At 44.9% G+C, this 19,882-nt stretch overlaps 1 protein-coding gene across 1 annotated transcript in view; it reads right to left on the minus strand.

The window, feature by feature from the left end:
• Positions 1-7,251: 7,251 nt before the first annotated feature.
• lig1 (ligase I, DNA, ATP-dependent) overlaps positions 7,252-19,882 on the minus strand; it is a 69,977-nt gene continuing 57,346 nt past the window's right edge. The window contains exons 24-27 of the mRNA XM_084547103.1: positions 18,739-18,792; positions 13,026-13,169; positions 11,805-11,897; positions 7,252-7,438 (exon numbers count right to left, since the gene is read on the minus strand). Coding sequence (XP_084403229.1) covers positions 7,364-7,438; positions 11,805-11,897; positions 13,026-13,169; positions 18,739-18,792 — 366 coding nt within the window. The 3' untranslated portion in view covers positions 7,252-7,363. The remainder of the gene's footprint in view (positions 7,439-11,804; positions 11,898-13,025; positions 13,170-18,738; positions 18,793-19,882) is intronic.

Consider the following 19,882-nt stretch of genomic DNA (forward strand, 5'->3'; position numbering starts at 1 on the left):
TCCCAGCAGAACACTGAATTGTCACAAGATGGTCAATGTCATTGGTCATAATGTTACGCTTGATTGGTGTATGTATGGCAAAAGTAAGTGAACCCTGGTTTTCAGTATCTGCTGTGACCTCCTTGTGCTGATCTGTCGTCTACATCATCTTGGAGGAATTTTAGCTCATTCCTCAGAACAGAACCACTTCAGTTCTGAGATGTTGGTGGGTTTCCTCACATGAACTGCTTGCTTCAGGTCCTTCCACAACATTTCTACTGGATTAAGGTCAGGACTTTTACTTGGCTGTTCCAAAACATTCATTTTGTTCTTCTTTAACCATTCAACAGCTTGTGTGCATGAGGTCTTTATCTTACTGCATGACCCAGTTAATCTTCAGTTTCAGCTCATGGACAGATGTCCCAACATTTTCTTTTAGAATTTGCCGGTGTTCAGTTCAGAATTCATTGGTCCATCAGTCATGACAAGCCGACCTCATGCAGCAAAACAGGCTCAAACAAGGACATTACCACCACTTATTCTCTTATTCTTATTTAAACCAAATAATTTTACTTTTGAACTGATCTGCCTACGAAACATTTTCCCAATAGTCTTCTGCATAGTGTTCTGTGTTCTCCTGACGGTGGATTCATGAACATCAACATTAGTCAGTGTGAGAGAGGCGTTTAGTTGCTTTGAAGTTCCTTTGTGACCTCTCAGACTATTACGCATTTTGCTGTTGGATCTTCAGTTGGTCAGCCACTCCTGTGGAATGACACCCAAGTCTCATTACACTTATTGGAAACACTTCTGAACGGATGGACTTTAATTTGAACTTGAAATGACTTTTAGTCCTAGAGCTGCGCTTGCTTTTGCACCTCACAGATATGTAATATTGGCTAATGTTGAATGAATAAGCAAATGTAAAAGTATAATATCTCGGTTTCATTTGTTTGATTGGGTTCTCTTTGTTTACTCTTATGACTTGTGTGCAAATCTGCTGAAGGTTTGAGTCATTTTTATGCAGAAATCTAGAAGATTCAGAGGGGTGCACATACTAATAAGTGGCTCTACATGTACTGGAGACTTAAAGGAATTTTATGGAGGTGTTTTTGTAGAATATTATGCTGACAGATTCAACTTTATGTCATTTGGTCCTTTTAAAGATGAACAACTGTAGTCGTGTTATTCTTGAGTGAATGTTTGCACCAGAAGAAACTCAGTCAAGGCATTCCTGAGATATCCGTTCACAACAATGGGCTGAGCGTGCGTACCTACGTACAACCTGAAAACATAATGCTCCTGGCGATGGTAGTCATGACTATAAAGCGTCAGATTATCTTTATCATCTGCCAGTCAGGACTGAATTGAGTGTGGGGGCTACAGCTCCTCTGGATTTACTGCCATAGCTTCAGATTAAAACAAACAGAGGATGGTTCCGATCCAACGGTCTCTGGTTTATGGGCTTCCGCTGCTAACAAGCACCGCAGATGGGACTCTGACCCACAATCCCTGGTTAAGGAGGCCAGTGTCTTACCCATTAGGACACTAGGGCACTACATGTAAAAGCATTCAACTGGCAAAAAAACACTTCTAGCACTAGCGTAGGATAACAAAATATTGGTGAAATGAACAAGTTTTGCAGCAGATAATGCGTTATTTAGAGGCTGCGTTTCGGTGCCCCATTCACTTCCACTATATGGATATACGCGGATCTAAATATCTCCTGAACGACTACAAATTGCACGAAAGTTTTATCGTTGAGTAAACGATCGTATTTTATGCCAGAAATAAGGTCCAGGTTGTAAAAAACAGTAGTTTCCTTTTAAACAAGTGCTTATTTAAACCCCAACTTTCTACCTCTAATCCTCCTCAAATCTGTTTCTGAGCCTAAATCTAACCTAATCTAACCACAGCTGTGTCGGACGGTTTTATTTATTTATTTATTTTTTTTGCAACAGCGATTTGTCACGGAGAGTCAGATCTAGAAAGTGTGCCGCGCTCGTAAAGTAATACAAACAATTTATTTTGCTGTCTGGCCCGCGGAGTCAAACGCAACTTGTACTGGTTCAACCGAGCCGATGAAGTGTCCCGGTGAGTCACCCGGCGCGCACAATCCAGCTCTGTCTCTGGTGTAGAGGGCCGTGTCTGAGCGGAGAACGGGAGGACGAGGGAAATCGTATAAAGGGCCCAAAAAAAAAAAAACGAGGGGGCCTGACATCATCAAATCCGAAAGGTTACTGGCCAACGCTCGGCGCTCCCGCTCAAGAAAAACACTATTGATATTCCGTGGGTCCGGGCCCGGGGACAATGGCCGGGTCTGTCCCTCCCTCCCGGCCTGGCATGGCAGAGATGTCACAGGGAGCAGCAAACAAATGGAAGGAGGGATGGAGAGGAGGTGGAGGAGAACAAACGCATTGTTCTAGGGGTGGAGAAAGGGGTATTGTGAGCAAGACAGATAGCTTATATGGGAGAGCAGGGGGTGGGGGGAAGAGAGAGAGAGAGAGAGAGGGGACACAAAAGGACAGGGAAAGGTGAAACCTGGCATTTTTTTTTTTATAGATGCCCTCTTTTTTTTTTTTCTCTGCAGCTGGAGGCAATCCATAAACCTGCTTTAGGGGACACTTCCTAAAAACTATAAAGAGGAACACAGCGGGGACGGCGTCAGCACCCTTTCAGCTCGACTCTCATCTGCCACAGCAGCAGAGATCAGTTTTTTTTTTTACTTCCCTCTCCACGACCTCGAGCGCCTCCGGTCACGTCTGAACACGTGGAGAGAGGCGGCTGAAGTAAAAGCCGGCAAGAGCAGGTAGGTCAACCCCCCACCTGCCCGCCCGCCCGCCCGCCTGCCCAGCTCCCACGCTACCCCTGAGGGTCCAGGTCTGAGCGGGTAACTTGACGTGAACTAACGCCACGGCTGCTTGAACCTCGGCGGGGATGGAGGCCGCTGCGCCGAGATGCCCTGCAGGCGTGTGATGCGTGCCAGCCGCCCTCCTCCTCCTTCCACCTCCTCCCTCCTCCTCAGTAAACATCAGAGACGCATGTACACGCTCAGTTAAACCAAACATTTTTCAGATGATAAAAAAAAAAAAAAAAACGCCTCATTCACACTACGAGCAGAGGAGACAAATAGAGAACCGCCTCAGCATGCAGAGAGGAGACTTCCTCGCCGCTTAGACGATCACACAAATTAGGAAGAGACACTCTCTGCAGTCAACAAGAGACGTATCGCACAGCAAACACAATATGGAATTGAATTTATTGCACACTTTCTCTCTCTTGATTCCCGTTAGAGACTTTGCCTTCCCCTACGCTCGCCGTTTCAGCTTCTAAAAGCAATGCCGCCGCTGTTTGAATTTGTGATTTCAGCGTCTCCAGCGGGGCCCTTGTAATTTATAATCACGGACCCCAAAAGTCGGGAGAGGGAGACGACACACGAAGAGAAAGGAAGCGACTAAAAATATTAAGACTGTGGCGAGACGGAGCCGGCAGATCTGGGTTCGGCATTTCCAAGATTGCTCGGCCACAATGGCGTCGTTGTGCCGCCGACACGGGACGCGGCCCACGCGCACAAATAATAGGCAAACCACCAGCCGCGCGGTATGCATACATGCATAACAGACGGCGACCTCGCATGCTCCGAAAGTGCAGGAAAACCGCAAACCGCCCCACATGTCGACATGAGTCACTGCAAAACTGGCAGATTATTATTATTATTATTTATTTTTTTCTTAAGTGTAAATATCCTGAAGACGAGCTGGAAAACTGCAGACTCGACGCACACCTCCGCCTCGCAGCCGCGGGAACACCGCCAGCCAGCCAGCCAACGCTTGTAATTTATTTCCTGCATCTCATTGTTGCTCGGCACAACTTCCTGCTGATGCGACGGCGCGATGCATTAATGATGATCTGTTGCACACGCCGCCCTCGATGAGAGCAGAGTCCACAGCCACGCTAGCTGCTGGGAGGATGCGCTCAGGCACAGCGGTGCTCCTCAGCTAAGCGCTAACAACGTGCGCTAACAAGAGGCCGCTAAGTAGATCTGTTTATGATCTTCTTTACTCGAGCTCGGAGTATTTTTTCAAACGAGCTGGGGCTGATAGGGACGCCTTTAACGAACTAATGTCTCAACACAAGCAGAAACAAGGACAACTGGGCCAGTACTCCTCTCAGAGAGCTACTAGCAAGGAGTCTTAGCCTAGGAGTGATTCCAGGACATTCTCAGAGAACAAGGAATGGACAGAGACTCTTATCTTAGTGAGGAAGTGTGATTGACCCCGCTGCCAGGTAAAAGGTGTGGTTGGTTGATCCTAAAAGCTAAAAAAAGAAGCGTTTAAAACGGCAACCGGACTTGTAGAGCTTTTTTTGAGAAGACGTTTCACCACTCATCTGAGTAGCTTCTTCAGTTCTAGGGGACTGGACGATTCAGCTGTCCACCTACACCTGAGGGACGAAGGACACATCTTAGCCAGAGAAGACCGGTGGTTTGAAAGAGGAGTAAAGGGACAAACTGGACAAACCTTCTCTAAACTATTTACAATACAGTTTTAACTTCTGTCTCCAAGAAGTTTCAACTCCGTTCACACCTTGAGACTGGAGACTCTGACAGACAAGGGTCGTTAGAGCGCCATTCATAGGGAAAGAGGACAGAGACAAACAGTTTTTTTTTTTGGATATACCATGACCTGGATGACTGGGAACCTTTACAGACATCGTAAAAGCTAGATAAAAATACACTTTTGGTGATAATGAGCCTAGAATGGACGGTCAAATCAATAGACTTAATCATAGAATCTAATCTCTGTGAAGTCTGTGTAATTATAAATAATATTTTATATAAAAAGAAAATTTCTGTTAAATAAATAGTAAGCCATACTTTAAACTGATCCTACAAAATGTGTGAAAACTTACACCCACTTGCACAGTCTTCACACGCTGATAGCTATATTTATGTGCTTCCATTCATTTACAATGCTGGTAATTTTCCATCCATTTGGTGTTAACGAGGGTAAAATGACTCAGCTTTCATCAGTTTCTGTGATCGCTAACCGGCTGATAAGAAGCAGTGTTGGTTGGCGTTCAAATCTTCCACAAACTGAACAGCAGTGGAGAAGAAATGAAGTAGGAAACCCAACTGGACAGAGGAACAGTGTTTGATTCTGGCTCAACTGGTCAATGAGAATAAAAGTGTTTAAGACGTAGATTTGGCTCTGGACTAATAGGGTTAGATGTTTCACCACTCATCCAAGTAGCTTCTTCTGTTCCAGGACTTTTATTAAGAACATCTAGGGTCTGGGTATCATGAATTTAGTCATGCAACACGCACAGATGTTCCTATAAAACCTCATCTCCCCTCCAGTCTTTGAGAACTGAAGAAGCTACTTGGATGAAACGTCCTCAAGAGACTCCACAAGTCCACGTTTTGCCGTCGTTTCAGCTTCTTTTTCTTACATACACCATGACCTGGGTGAACGAGCACCTTCACAGACATCTGCACTGTTATTCCTCTCTGGCCTTGCAGCAGCGGCAGCAGCACAAGCGTCTGAGAGTGGTTCATGGGCTTAATTACAGCCGCACTTAAGAAGGTGTCGATAAAAAAAAGCACGACTGGGAAGACCTGAGAGAGATGTGGAGGTTACCAGACCCTGAGCAAGACATGGACGACGAGTCTGAACACTGAGCTGCAATAACAGTTGAAAATGTTGAATTGCTGCCAAGTCGTCATAAGTTTAGAAATAAACAAATACACGATTGGCAGCTTCCACTGAAAATAAATATTCTTTGCTTTATCTTTGCTAAAGTAAATTAGCCTCCATAGCTTCCGGATACCAACTGTTGCCTTGCTTTGGGGTTTGTACAACACAAGTCTCATTTAAACTCATTTACAACAGGGGTATCAAACTCATTTTAGTTCAGTTCTGCCCAATTTGAATACATTTTCCCAAACAAATTATTCATTCATTCATTTTCTGTAACTGCTTGTCCTCTGGAGCCTATCCCAGCTGTCAATGGGCGAGAAGAGGCGGCGTACACCCTGGACAGGTCTCCAGTCCATCTCAGGGCTAACACAGAGAGACACTCGCACCTACGGCCAATTTAGAATCACCAATGAACCTAACCAGCATGTCTTTGGACGGTGGGAGGAAGCTGGAGTACCTGGAGAGAACCCAACGAACAGAGATGTGTACAACATGTGTACAGGACATTGAAAACATACCAAGTTAATTTGGTGTGTAGGAATACCAGATAGTTTTATTGAATATTGGCTGTTAAAGTCTTCTATATAACTTTCGCGCTTTGCAAATTCATGCCGCAGGGCCAGATTAAACCCTCTGGTGGGCCGGTTTTTGGCCTGCGGGCCATATGTTTGACACCCCTGCTTTAAAGGCAGCATAATAGCTGGAGAGGTATTTCAGTCTGGATGGAGCTGGCGGACCGACGTTAACAACCCCTACAGCCAAGACCAAGATGCTTCACAGATTAGTTGTAGTCTGACGTTTCTTTTTCTAATCTCTCTGCAGTTCCTTTGTCCTTGCGTTGGAGGTGTACCTGCAGGCGAAGCGAAACCCAAAGTCAACTAAATATTCCCTGCACATTCGCTCTTCTGCCCCGCTACCAAATGAGATTCGGAGGTGCTCACCGCTCACGCAGACACATCACCGCAAACATTAAGAGGTTACAAGTGTGTTGCAAGCACGCTCACTTCCTCTCACACGGGATCATATTTTCACAATGCTCGCCCGTCCGTCCTTGGCTCTGCCCCCCCCTCTCCCCTCCTCCCCTCCTAACCATCCCTCTCTGGTCCACACATCTCTGATTGATTAAGGCCGGACAGTCGGTGGATTTCCATCATCTAATGCGAGCAGTGAGTGCCTCTCCTTTGTCGTCCTGCTGCTTGAGCAACTGTCAGCTCCCGCGTCTTTCCTCGTTCCTAATAACATTTCAGCCGGGCCGGCAATCTCCTTGGCTCGTCCTCTCATTACCACCACACGCGCCGAATGCACTTTACGGCCGCCGCTCTTCCGGGAGCTCGAGCAGAAACCAGGCCAGCTCGTGGGTATTGGTATGCCGCTCGCGCGCTTCCACGTTTTTGCTCAGTGAATTTCCGATAGGGATCCATCACCAGCAGGTTTACCGCTGAATCGATGTCAGGAGTTTATGTGCACCGTGTGCCGCAAAGATGTTTATTGTGATATATATATATTTTATCTTTTCTCAAAAGGAGGCCGGCGTGAGGGAAGCTTCAATAGATCAATAACAGAAATTGCATGTTTAAAACTGTCTTTATTTTCATTGACCAGTACACAAAGAAAGAAGCTATTTACAATTACAATGACATTACCATTTTTTCTTGATATTATTCTCTGCAGGTGACGGAAGATGATCAGTAATAGTCCTCTGGGTCGGCTTTATCCCCCTGATTCTGAATCTGCTGCTGCTTCTTGTACAAATCAGCAATCTGCAGCAGAGATGTTGAGAGAGAGAGAGAGAGAGAGAGAGGAGAGGGGAAAGCAGAGGGAGAGAACGAGGGGGAGAAGATCATGAAGTCAGGTCAGTAACATGAAGAGGAAAAGCTAAAAATATCAGTTTGATTATTCATATCTCGGGCTTTGAAGTCGGTGACTCCCAGCTGCCGACCGGGAGACGGAGGTTGCGTTCGCTTGAGCTCATCGGGGTTAGGGGTTTGAGGGGGAGGAAGGCGGGACGGTGAATAATGTGCAAACAGCAGGGCCACCCAGAGTCAGCAGTATCAGTGCCGGTCCAGCTGGGTGGCACAGGGAGGAGGAAAACAATGCGACACAGCATCAAGGTAAAGGTTTGATTCTCCCCCTCCCCGACTGAAACCTGCTCGCGTTCGTGTGATTTCTTTGTAAATCGGCTCCGACTCCAACGAGGTTAACTTTCATTTAAATCCCGGGCTACATCACCCAGCGTGGAGCCGGCGTGTTCGGCTAACGAGTGAGCGTACGTCTTCACAGACAGAAACCGACAGGAGCATCATTTAAATGCGGCGGATGCTCCAGCCCCGATTCCCAGCTGTAACAAGCACATATCTAGACTCTAAGGGCAACAGATGGCTGCTAATTCGAGTCAGGGAAAATTCACATTATAATATGGCTCACACCTTAATAAATGCTACATTGGTTTGGACTCAACTTTAGGAAAAAAAAAAAACCTGGAGGCTAGAGCTGATTTTTTTTTTTTGTGGCCTCATTAAAACTCAAACTCTCTGAGAGATCACAACAATGAACATGGCTCAGAGTTTAGAGGAAGGTGTTGCTCAGGGTTTGTCGTCACCCACGGCAACTGACGCAGGCCAGCGTGTCCTCACTTGTTTAGTGGGGAATCGAACTTCAAAATGTTGCCTGTAAACCTCTTGATAATCCAATAAAGACTGTGTATAAAGATTGTGAAGCTCAGTGTTGTGTCTCTGGTCGCCGCCATCTTGGCCAACACCTACGACTCCTCAATAAATCTTAAATAATACAAAAATAGGCAAAGAGGTGCAGCTAGACAGACAACTGGCGACCGGTAAGGGCACCCACGCCCTTAATTATGTACAACTACACCCATCAGGCATAACATTATGACCACCTTGTGCCTCCAAAACAGTTGTGACTCATCAGAGAATGGACATGGGTCTTCTGAGCGTGTCCATTAGTGGGATCCTGTGGGTTGAGGGGAGGGTCCTCTGTGGATCATCCCACAGATACTTGATCAGTTTGGGATCTAGTGACTTTGGAGGTCAGGTCAACACCTTGTGCTATTCTTCAGTGTGTGTGTCTGTGTCAGGCTGCATCCTGCTGGGGATGGCTGCTGCCATCAAGGAGTGTCATTGCTATGGGGTGGTGGTGCCTGGTCTGGTCTAGGTGGGTGCTACATGTCTAAGTAACATCTACATGAATGAATGCCAGGTCCAAAAGCCTCCCAGCAGAACATTGAATTGTCAGAAGATGGTCAATGTTATTTACTTCTTCTGACAGTGGTCATAATGTTGTGGCTGATCAGTGTACAGGATATAAACCGATTTAAAGTGTTTCAGCCGTGCCTCAGCTGTTGTCTGTCGTCTTTAGCATGTTACCAAGGTGAGCCTCCAGCTTTCTGCAGACTTTATTTTTCTAACACCTTTTAATCAAAACTTCCTGCTGCCACAGCTTCTCTTTTAATACTTTGTTTTAATCAATAAACATTAACTTAGATCCACGTTAACAAAGAAAAAAGGATAAATGAATAATAAAGTTGTTAATTTAAGTCTGAATACGTTACGCTTGTCTTAATGAGCATAATGAACAAATAAATACAACAAGAATCCGTTTTTCATATTTGTTTTTTTGTTTCAATGTGGAATAAAGTGATAAGTGTTAATTATTGTATTTCTTATTTCCCTCAGCCGTTCTGAAAATATATTTTCAATTTACAGCTTCTCGCCTGTGAGAATTTGCAGCTGTTATTTTTTTTTGTTAGTTCCATGTGACGACGACTGAATGAAACAATAATCAAACAAACGTTAGATGAGACTTATTTCTAAAACGCTCTTAAGATTAGTCAGGTACATACTAAGTGTGCAGCAGCAGCAGCAGCAGCAGCTGCAGCCCCACAGTGGATCAGAGTGAGGAATCTGGCTGCATTTAAATTATTACGACGGAACAATCAGCGACGCTCTGCTGCAGGGAGAGGACTTGTGCTGAATACGTTCCCGGCTTATTTTCAAGGGAGCATATTTCAGTGTTGACACAGCTCCTGCATTAACCTCCTTGTGAACAATGAGGTGGAGCTAGTTCCCTAAAATTAGGAATTTAATGCACAAAACTAAAAGGTAGTACGTGTTGCAGATCTAACAGGCAATTTAATGACTTATGTTTTATACGAGGAAATTAAGAAATCTGAAGCAAGTAGAGCTCCCCCTGGTGGCTGGATGCAGTATAGGTCAGAAGCTCCGCCCCCTCCATGTTAGTGGATGGGACTTGGGCCGAATTAAAACACTAAAATACACGTCAAATATTATTTTCAAGGATGGTTTCTGTCATTTTAGGTAGTTAGTATAATGTTGATGCATGTTCAAGTGTCAATTCTGGATAACTTTCATTTTAGTTTAGTTATTTGACGCTATAGAAACAGGATGCGACATAATGGCGACCACTAGTTACCAGTTGCCAGTCCTGATCTGTATCGGGGGCCGATCCAGGCATTTTTAAAATGATCGTAATTGGTATCAGGCGTTAGCCAAGCCTTATCTTTTATAGTTATTTATTTTCGGTCTGCCATAAACAAAACCCCCGTCCCTGTAGTGTCATAATGTCTCATTTCTCTTTGTCGCCAAGCATCAAAAAACAAAAAAACAGAAGAAGACGATATCTTCTTCTTCTGCTTTACTCAACGTTTACTCAATGGGGAATAGCACTAGCGTATCATAACAAAATATTGGTGAAATGAACAAGTTTCGCAGCAGATAATGTGTTATTTAGAGGCTGCGTTTCGGTGCCCCATTCACTCCCACTATATGGATATACGCAGATCTAAATATCGTCTGAACGACTCCAAATGACACCAAAGTTATATGGGTGAGTAAACGATCATATTTTATGCCAGAAATAAGGTCCAGGTTGTAAAAAAACGGTAGTTCCCCTTTAATGGCGCAAAAATCGAAATAGCAGAAAAAATTATTTTTTTTTCGCTATTTGCAAATTATGGAATGTGGATGTTGGGTGAGGTGGTACTAAAAAAATATACCAGGGAGGGTTAGGGGAGTTTATGGCAGTGTTGGATGACCAGAGGTACGAGCTACCCTCTCCACACTAAATTATCTTTCACAGAAATACTTATTGGACGTTATACAGTCGCACGGGAATACAAGTAAGATAAGACAAGACATTGAATGAATCTACAGAGGAGGACATTTTGTTCATTTAAGATCTGGACAGCGCTCATTATCAGCTGCACATCTTTTAGTAGATTAATTATACGACAGGACTGAGTTTCGTTCAGGTTCTATTCTGAGGTTTCTGGTTTTCATTGTGAGAATTTGTTGATTTCTTCCCTATTATACATTCACATTAACTCCCGTTGATTAAATAAAACATTTTACGAGCCAAATAATTATTGCAGTTAGCTGCAGCCCAGATTATAAATTCAATAACTCCTGTTCATGTAAATAAAAGTAACTTGAAGCGGTGGTTCTCATCAATCTGCCAGTGTCATATACAACAGTACAGGGATCCGTGCGTTGACTGTAATTCAGGCGAGTCTGGTTCAGTCATGAAAAAATGATGAGCCGCTGGGTGAGCAGGTCATCAGGATCTATTCAGACTAGACAAAAACATCTAGACTAATTGCTTTATGTATGCAGAACACAGTTTATAAACTGAACTGAAACGTCTAGTTGGTGGCTTAGATTTAAACGTGTCCAGGTGAAGGAAGGTGCAGCCGTCCCGCACATCTCTACTGCTTCACTATACACTATATACTGCCCCGACCCTCGACTCTAAACCCCAGAGGCGCAGCTTCACCTGACTGTTATAGCTTAGCTCGATGGGCGCCGGGAGAACACTACATAAACCGACGGCAGTATAAAAAAAGAAAAAGAGGGAGACTGTCCTTGCAGCGCTGCTCACCCTTGAAGTTTTACAGGACAGTTGTTGAAGAGGGAACGTGATGATGAGGCACCGTGTCTACACGACACTTTGAGCACCACGGCCAAACAAACATATGATATGAGTTTTTACTGGCTCTTTACAGACAGGTTTATATTGCAGAAGGCCGACCCGTTGAACCCATGTTCCTACACGCTCTCTACTACTGGCTGGTTATTATATCCTGTTTCGTACCTGAGCTCCAGTCGTGGCGTCCTCTGGCTTCTTGTCGTCTCTAATCCGAAGGAAGCGGGGGAACCTCAGAGAAATGCCCTTCTCTGGATCCACCTGAGGATTGAAGCCAGAATTATAATTAGTGTACAGCATTCAGCCCACATCATACCAGATTTGCACTGTACAGAAGAAGGGGACTCCCAAATGTCCTGAGTATTTTTAAGTTCAATAAAACCACATTAGTTCAGTTTTAACTCCAGTTTCTTCCTCTTTATAGTCTTAGAAATCCATGCATTGCACCAGATGTGGGTGAAAATAAAGAAATGTTGGACGTGAAGCAGATTTTTGATGGATTACAAACACAGTACTCAGGTTTATTAAAAAATCTGATCGTAAGACGCATTTTCTAGGATTTCTAAAGGTGTCAAATGAAATAGTGACCAGTGATGTATTTACTTCTGTCTCCATTTCTTGTACATTTGTGCATAAACAGATTATGTAATTGTTTTTACCCTTTTTAAAACTATCTTACACCTATTTCTTCTTCTTACTAGTGGTTCTCAAGAGTCCAACTGAGCTATTGTGACCAAACAGTATCCCTTGTGGATGAATAAAGTCCGTTTACGTCCAAGTCTATTCGTGTGCAAGCCTAATTTACACAGATCGGACCGTTTCAATGTGATTAATAGATGTGAATTCACTGATATAGTTAAGGTCACGCCTTTAGAAAACGTTGGTGATGCCATGAAGCCATGAAACCTGCCCTCTGATGACATTTAAAGCTAAAATTAATCTTAAAACCGACCTCTTTTTGCGTAAAACAACTCACCTAACCATCTCAAAGTCAAGCGTTTAACGGTAAAGCTGTAAATTTATGGTTTAATGACAATGACGTGCAACACGTGTTAACTTTAAAAGTAAAAAAATTTATGAGTAACTGTTAAAATTATGTAAATGTTTTCAGATAAAGTTCATCCGTCTCCTCCGACTGTGGTTGAAATGAGAGCTGTATTTTATATCAACGGTTTGTTATTTTATTTTACGTGCGCTGTGGGACTCTGTGTCGAACACGCAGCCAAACCACGGGTAACGAGCGAGTGTCTGTTCTATTAAATCCAGCATCTTCCTTTACTACATTTTTAATAAGTCAATTAAGAGGCACTAATTATGACTTTTCATGGCGGGCAGCAGACCATAAACAGCAAGAGTTTATCAGCGGGAACACACTGTGGCTGAGCTTACCATTCCCATGGCGGCCTTGTAGACGGGCGACAACGAGAGGTCGGCGCACTTCACCTCCCAAACCTGCACGGCGTCCAGCCACACGTCGGGCTCGGCCGACTGGTCCACGCGGTAGTAGGCTCGGGGTTTGGGCAGAATGTGCTCCTGGAGGACATGAGGATTTAATTAGTACAGCATCCCGAAGCGAGGGGGGTAGGGTTGGGGAGAGGGAGGGAGGGGTGGAGGTGTTCAGGATACAAAGATAGAAAACATTTAAGAAAATAAACACCTTAGAGAGACGGGTAAAAATAGGCCGGCGCATTCACAGAGAACCTGATAAAGAGACAGTGACAGAGTGGCTTTGGTCGCCCCGCAGCACTGTCCCGCTACCTCGCAGTCTCATCCCAAGAGAGAGAGGAGAGAGGGGGGTGAAGAGAGTTCCTCATATTAAAGTGATACCTGCTGGCCTGGGAGGGGGCAACGTGAGAGGATGGTTTTAAAACCACATTATCATACAGCAGCAGTGTTTCCCCCTAGGTTTGAAGGGGGCGGAGTTTAGATGGGAAGGAGGGTGAGGGGCGGGGCTAGTAAGGCTAATTAGTTTGTTTAATAAAAGAACAAGGTTGTGATCTGTCGTTATATAGAAAACTTAATTAACCTGACCTTCAAGGGGGGGTGGCGCCCTCCCAATATATCAGTAGGGGAAACACTGTACACCTACATGAAGGATTCCATTCAGAAATAGCTTCACTTACATGTTTTTGATTACTTATTTAAATATGTATATCCTAAACTGAGCTCTGGCCTCTAACGAACTGTTTCTGTTCTTTAATCAGCCCCAGAAAAACTCCTCCGATATCCAACAGCGGCTTTTTTAACTTTTTTAACACGAGCAATCAGACCAGTCTCGATCCCCCCGTCTTGTTTTTGGCGTGGAACGACCGTTTCCAGCGACTCCGAGGCGGTGCGATGTTAAACTAGACTGGACCTTATTTCCGGCATAAAACACGATTGTTTACTCACCGGGGAATAGCACTAGCATATCATAACAAAATATTGATGAAATGAACGAGCTTCGCGGCAGATAATGCGTTATGTAGAGGCTGCGTTTCGGTGCCCCATTCACTCCCACTATATGGATGTACGCAGACCTAAATATCGTCCAAACCCTTGTGGATGAATAAAGTCCGTTTACGTCTAAGTCTATCCGTAAATATATATAAACTAAACTGAGCTCTGGCCTCTAACAAACTGTTTCTGTTCTTTAATCAGCCCCAGAAAAACTTCTCCGATATCCAACAGCGGCTTTTTTAACTTTTTTAACACGAGCAATCAAACCAGGCTTTTTTTTGCCGTGGAACGACCATTTCCAGCGACTCCGAGGCGGTGCGATGTTAAACTAGACTGCCGCAGTGTCCACAGAAGTGGGTCATGGTTAAGTAATGCAGGGGAAAAGAAGAAGAAGAAGAAAGCTCCGGCGGCGGCAGCAGCAGCAGCAGCTCCAGCGCTGTTTTCCCCGCACATATTATTTATACTGTAGGCATTCAAGTGACACTCTTAACAGCGACTGAATTACAATGAGTGAGCCTGTAGGCGTGGAGAGTCTTATAAAATATCGCTGCCGGTCGTCATGAGCTCTGTCGGGGCTCAAACTCGTGGCCTCTCGGTTGCACAGACACAAACTAGACACTGAAAAGACTATTTATCAGATGGGTGTTGAGTGCTCACCTTGCATGGCTTTATAATTACACTTTACATCAGCCTGAAACGGTCGGGGATGAATGTGCTGCAGCTATTTCAGCTTTGTGCAATTATTTGTGCTGATTCCAACATATTTACTCCTCCGAGCGCGGAGTGAAGAAATCATCTTAAGGGCAAATGTAAAGCGACTTGTTTTTTTTAAGGTTGAGGTGGTGATTATAATCAAGTACAGTTGTTATATTTAGTGGGAGAGGTAAGCAGTCTGCGCCCACTGTGGAACAGTTTGAAATCCTCAAGTTCAGTACAACTTCATCTAAATACTCTAAAATAAATAAGTTATTATCCCTCCCGTTAGTTTCAGGCGTTGAAGTTGAATGAGAACGTCCAAAACTCTACACTAATGAGAAGATTAACAGCTGGACGTCGACTCCATGCCATAAATTTGCTGAAATAGGCCGTTCTCAGGTCAAGATGTTTAAACAGTCAGAGTACATCAAGGCTCTGGATGTGAATGAGTTTCTTTGACAGATGCCGAGTGAAACTCATAAATGTGAAGATTGAAAGTGAAAGTGGGAAACCACGTTGAGTGTGATTGCCGCTAAATGGACGTTAAGACTGAATTTATCAAGGTGATTATATGAGATCATTTCTACTCCCCAGTTAGACAAGAAACACGAGACCTCCAGGTTAGAACATTTATTCTGGCAGAAGAATTACCTCGTCTTTTAAAGACAGAAAATTATGGTTTAAATTTGATTCAGGGGCGGCACAGTGGTGTGGTGGTTAGCACTGAAGGTTCTGGGTTCGAATCCATCGGCTGACTGAGGCCTTTCTGTGTGCAGTCTGTCACTGAAGCTGCTCCTCAGTCCCGTCGGGTCACCATGTAGGGGGGTGGGACCCATCGTTCAGCATGGAGGACAGTTCAGGCAGAACTCTACCGTCACCCACCTCCTCCACCGAGTCCAAGGGGCAGCCCAGGACAGAGCTGGACTTCCTGATGATCTTAACCAGCTTCTTCCTCTCCCTCTCTGCGACGCCGCTGCTCCAGCAGACCACTCCACACAGGAAGGCCGATGCCGCCACAGAGCATGCGGAGTGCGGCCAGTTCGAACGTCTTATATGGCGGCGATCCCACGTTGCCCATGGTAACGGAGGGGAGAACAGCGCTGAGAAGTGAAGCGTCTCTTCTTTTCTCGATGTTGTTTTCCTGCTCGGCGTCCACGGCGGGTCCCACGAAGCCTCTCCGTGAGGATCTCATGTCCGTCCCGAGGGAACACCACAGCGCCATGCAGGGCGATCAGCCGCTCTCTCCTGTAAACAATGCGCACGCCGGCCGCTTCTTGCATAGTTACGCCGGCCAGTCTGGATGTTGTTAAAAATATTTGCCGAGACTCCCAATAAAAAACCATTAATGTGGTAGTTTTACTCTGTAGTGAGTGACCACTGTTTTAAACGCAGCAGCAGCAGCCATCCACAGCAGGACGCAAAAAACAGCTTTAGGAACAACTCAAAAAAACATGAAGGTGTTGACCTGGCCTCCAAATTCACCAGATCCCAAACTGATCAAGTATCTGTGGGATACTTTAAACCCCCCCCCCCCCCCCCCCAACAACATCCTGTTACCAGTCACCACAGGACACCCTCAGAAGGTCCATGTCCATTCTCTGATGAGCCACAACTGTTTTGGAGGCACAAGGGAGACCTACACAATATTAGGAAGGTGGTCATAATGTTATGCCTGATCGGTGCATGTAAACGGTCACTATTTTGTGCCAGGTTGTAAACATGTTTATTTCTGCCGTAGAGTTGGACATACCAACACAGAAGTCTGTGGGGATTTACTTTCTTTTAGAGCCAGGAGCTACAGTTTTTGTCCCAAGCGTTTTTGGCTTCACTTCTTGGTCCCAGAGTTTGGCCCGCTTGGTGCCAAGCCTCCCTCCAAAAAGCCCACCGGTCCACTTAATATAAGAAAACACTCAGCCAGCAGCAACAACTATTGAAAGTGAGAGGTGGCAGGAGTAGGTGCAGACAGACTCGAAAGAGTAGGCGTACCCAACGTTATTCTCGGCTTACCGTCTCCGTTTGTTGCTGTGTTGTGCAGTGAACCCTTGTGTATGTATAGAAGAAATAAAACTATGTCTATGTTATACCCTGCTTTAGGCCGGGACCTTTCTGGGAACCCTCCAGAGGACAGAGGCTCCCTCCTGATTCATTTACATAGAGGACAGAAACATCTCCCTGGGCTGGTTACCAAGATGGCTACCAAGATGGCTACCAATTGGCGAGACTGGCCTATAAGGACTTTGGACTGGTGGTTGACTCTCAATTTAGCATGTTTGAACCAACTACTGGTGAGCACAATATTAAAATGGTAAAAAGAGCCCAAGGTGGATCAGAGGACACCTTTAATTTGCTTGTTTTGTCTAATCATCAGCAAGAAATATTTAAATTGTTAACATTTGTAGTTGAAAATCCACAATCTCCTTCCCAGAAAAATAGAAAAAAAAAGGCAGGGGGAATCAGTGAAGCCGCCGTTGAAGCACCTCGCCACCCAGACGAGTGTGAACACAGCCAATCGTCTCCCTGTCGAGTCCCATCGGCCTGGAGCACCGCTGCAACCAAAGCAACACGGGCCACACCACCGGCTCGCCTTAATTCCCCATCCATCACTTTCATTACAAAGCACTACAGTACAGGCTGTATTAGACCGAGGGGAAAAAAAGGTTACTCCACCTTCTCAATCACTGCTTCAGCTGTGGTGATTCTGCACCGTGCAGCAGTTTGTACCTCTCACTCCAAAACCTTTAATCTTTAAAGTAAGAAATTTTTTTTTAGCCGCTCTTCTAAACAGATGCACACATTTCTAAAAGCCTCTCTGTTCTTATTTCTGCAGCGGCACGTCTAAATTTAGCCGAAGAAGTGAACAGAGCGAGTGCCCAAATGAATTCTGACTCTCTCAACAGCTATCATTTTATAGAGAGCAGTTGTCAGCGTCTTCAAATGCTGCTGCTCTGCTGCTCTGGAACAAACCTCTTCAAAGGTAAATTGAAAAAGCAATTCATTACCCCCAAGTCAGAGCACGCCCGCACGGCTCCTCAGAACGGAGGGTTTTCTCTGTGAAACGCTTTTGTTTTCCGTCTAAAAAAAGAAATTCACACATTTGCAAGCAAAGCTACGACATACGCCCGTCAGGCATAACATTATGACCACCTTCGTAATGTTGTGTAGGTCTCCCCTGTTGCTCACTAATCAGAGAATGGACATGGGTCTTCTGAGGGTGTCCGTTAGTGGGATCCTGTGGGTTGAGGGGAGGGGCCTCTGTGGATCATCCCACAGATACTTGATCAGTTTGGGATCTAGTGAATTTGGAGGCCAGGTCAACACCTTGTGCTGTTCTTCATGTTTTTCTTTTGAGTTATTCCTAAAGTGTTTTTGTGTGTGTGTCTGTGTCAGGCTGCATCCTGCTGGGGATGGCTGCTGCCATCAAGGAGTGTCATTGCTACGGGGTGGGGGTGCCTGGTCTGGTCTAGGTGGGTGCTACATGTCTAAGTAACATCCACATGAATGAATGCCAGGTCCAAAAATTTCCCAGCAGAACATTGAATTGTCACAAGATGGTTAATGTTATTCACTCCTCCTGTCAGTGGTTTTAATGTTGTGGCTGATTATGTAGATACTTGTGTTATTTCTTATTATTAGTTATTAGATTATTTCCCAGACTGGCTTAGATAATGTACCTTGAGTTGTGTACATACTGTTCATGTCCTTTTGATATAAAATCTCTATTTATGTCAGAAAATAATGACTGAATGAAGAATTATAGGGAGGGAATTATTGTAGAGTCTCTTGAAGGCCCCAGCCTTTAAGCTGAATATTGTACCATCAATAAAATGAAGTACCATCAGCTGCAGAGAGTTTAAAACCCAGGGTATGATTTAAAAAAAACAAAAAATGAAGCTATCAATGTGGGGACACGAGTGTGGAGTTGTGATGTCTACCGGGTTAGAACAGTGTGACAGTCTCGCCACTTTACCTTTAAGAACTTGTAATGCTGTTCCAGATCTTCATCCTTGAAGCCTGTCCCGATCTGGAAGAGACGGGGGAAAAAGAAAAAAAAAAAAGGTAAGAAACACAAGCGCAGACGCTCGGATATACACACATATTCCCTCGTGGTGAGACAGCAGACATTTGGCAGCAAGAGGCAGAACACAGAACAGCAAGCGAGCACCTTGTCTGCCTCCTTCGCCTGAAGCGTCATGTCACCTCTCAAAAGACCTGAACCCGCTGAGACACAAGAATCACCTAACGGGCTGACACGCACAGAAAGAGGAAGGGAGAAAAAAAAAAAGGGGGCCCGGTGAATCATGCAAATATAGCATTTTCCTGCTCACAGGTGTATTCTGCAGGTGTCCGTGAGGAGCTTTGCGGCGTGTTTCTAAGGCTGCATTCAGGAGCAGTTTTAATTCGACTTGTGCATTATCTGTCTGTGCAGGCTGAGCCCTGAGCCGAGCCAACTGTGCTGCGTTACGTCAGGACTAAATAATCATCAGACTCCTACAGCTGCTTAATGCAATCAATGCAGGTGCCTGTGTGGGAGTTAACATCAACACTAACATTTCTTCATACCAGTGTCAAAACGGCACGAGTTTCAGGATAATCTTTGTTTAACTTTTTCAAATTTAATACTTTCAAACACAAAAGACCCATTCAGACCTGGTGCTAACATCCAATCACAAGTGGGCAGCTTAGAGGAGAGGTGTGAACACATCCACTCATTCATTCAGCAAAATATACTGAATATAGAACCTGGTAATATATATCGTCAATGTTCTCAGTCATCCAGGCATAACATTATGACCACCTTCCTATTATTGTGTAGATCTCCCTTGTGCCTCCAAAGCAGTTGTGACTCATCAGAGAATGGACATGGGCCTTCTAAGGGTGTCCTGTGGTGTCTGGCAACAGAATGTTGTTAGTATCCCACAGATACTTGATCAGTTTGGGATCTAGTGAATTTGGAGGCCAGGTTGTTCCTAATGCGTTTTCGTGTGTGAGCCTGTGTCAGGCTGCATCCTGCTGGGGATGGCTGCTGCCATCAAGGAGTGTCATTGCTATGGGGTGGGAGGGGGTGCCTGATCAGGTCTAGATGGGTGCTACATGTCTAAGGTCCAAAAGTT

The sequence above is a fragment of the Chelon labrosus genome, assembly GCF_963514085.1.
Source record: "Chelon labrosus genome assembly, chromosome: 6".
NCBI lineage: Eukaryota > Metazoa > Chordata > Actinopteri > Mugiliformes > Mugilidae > Chelon > Chelon labrosus.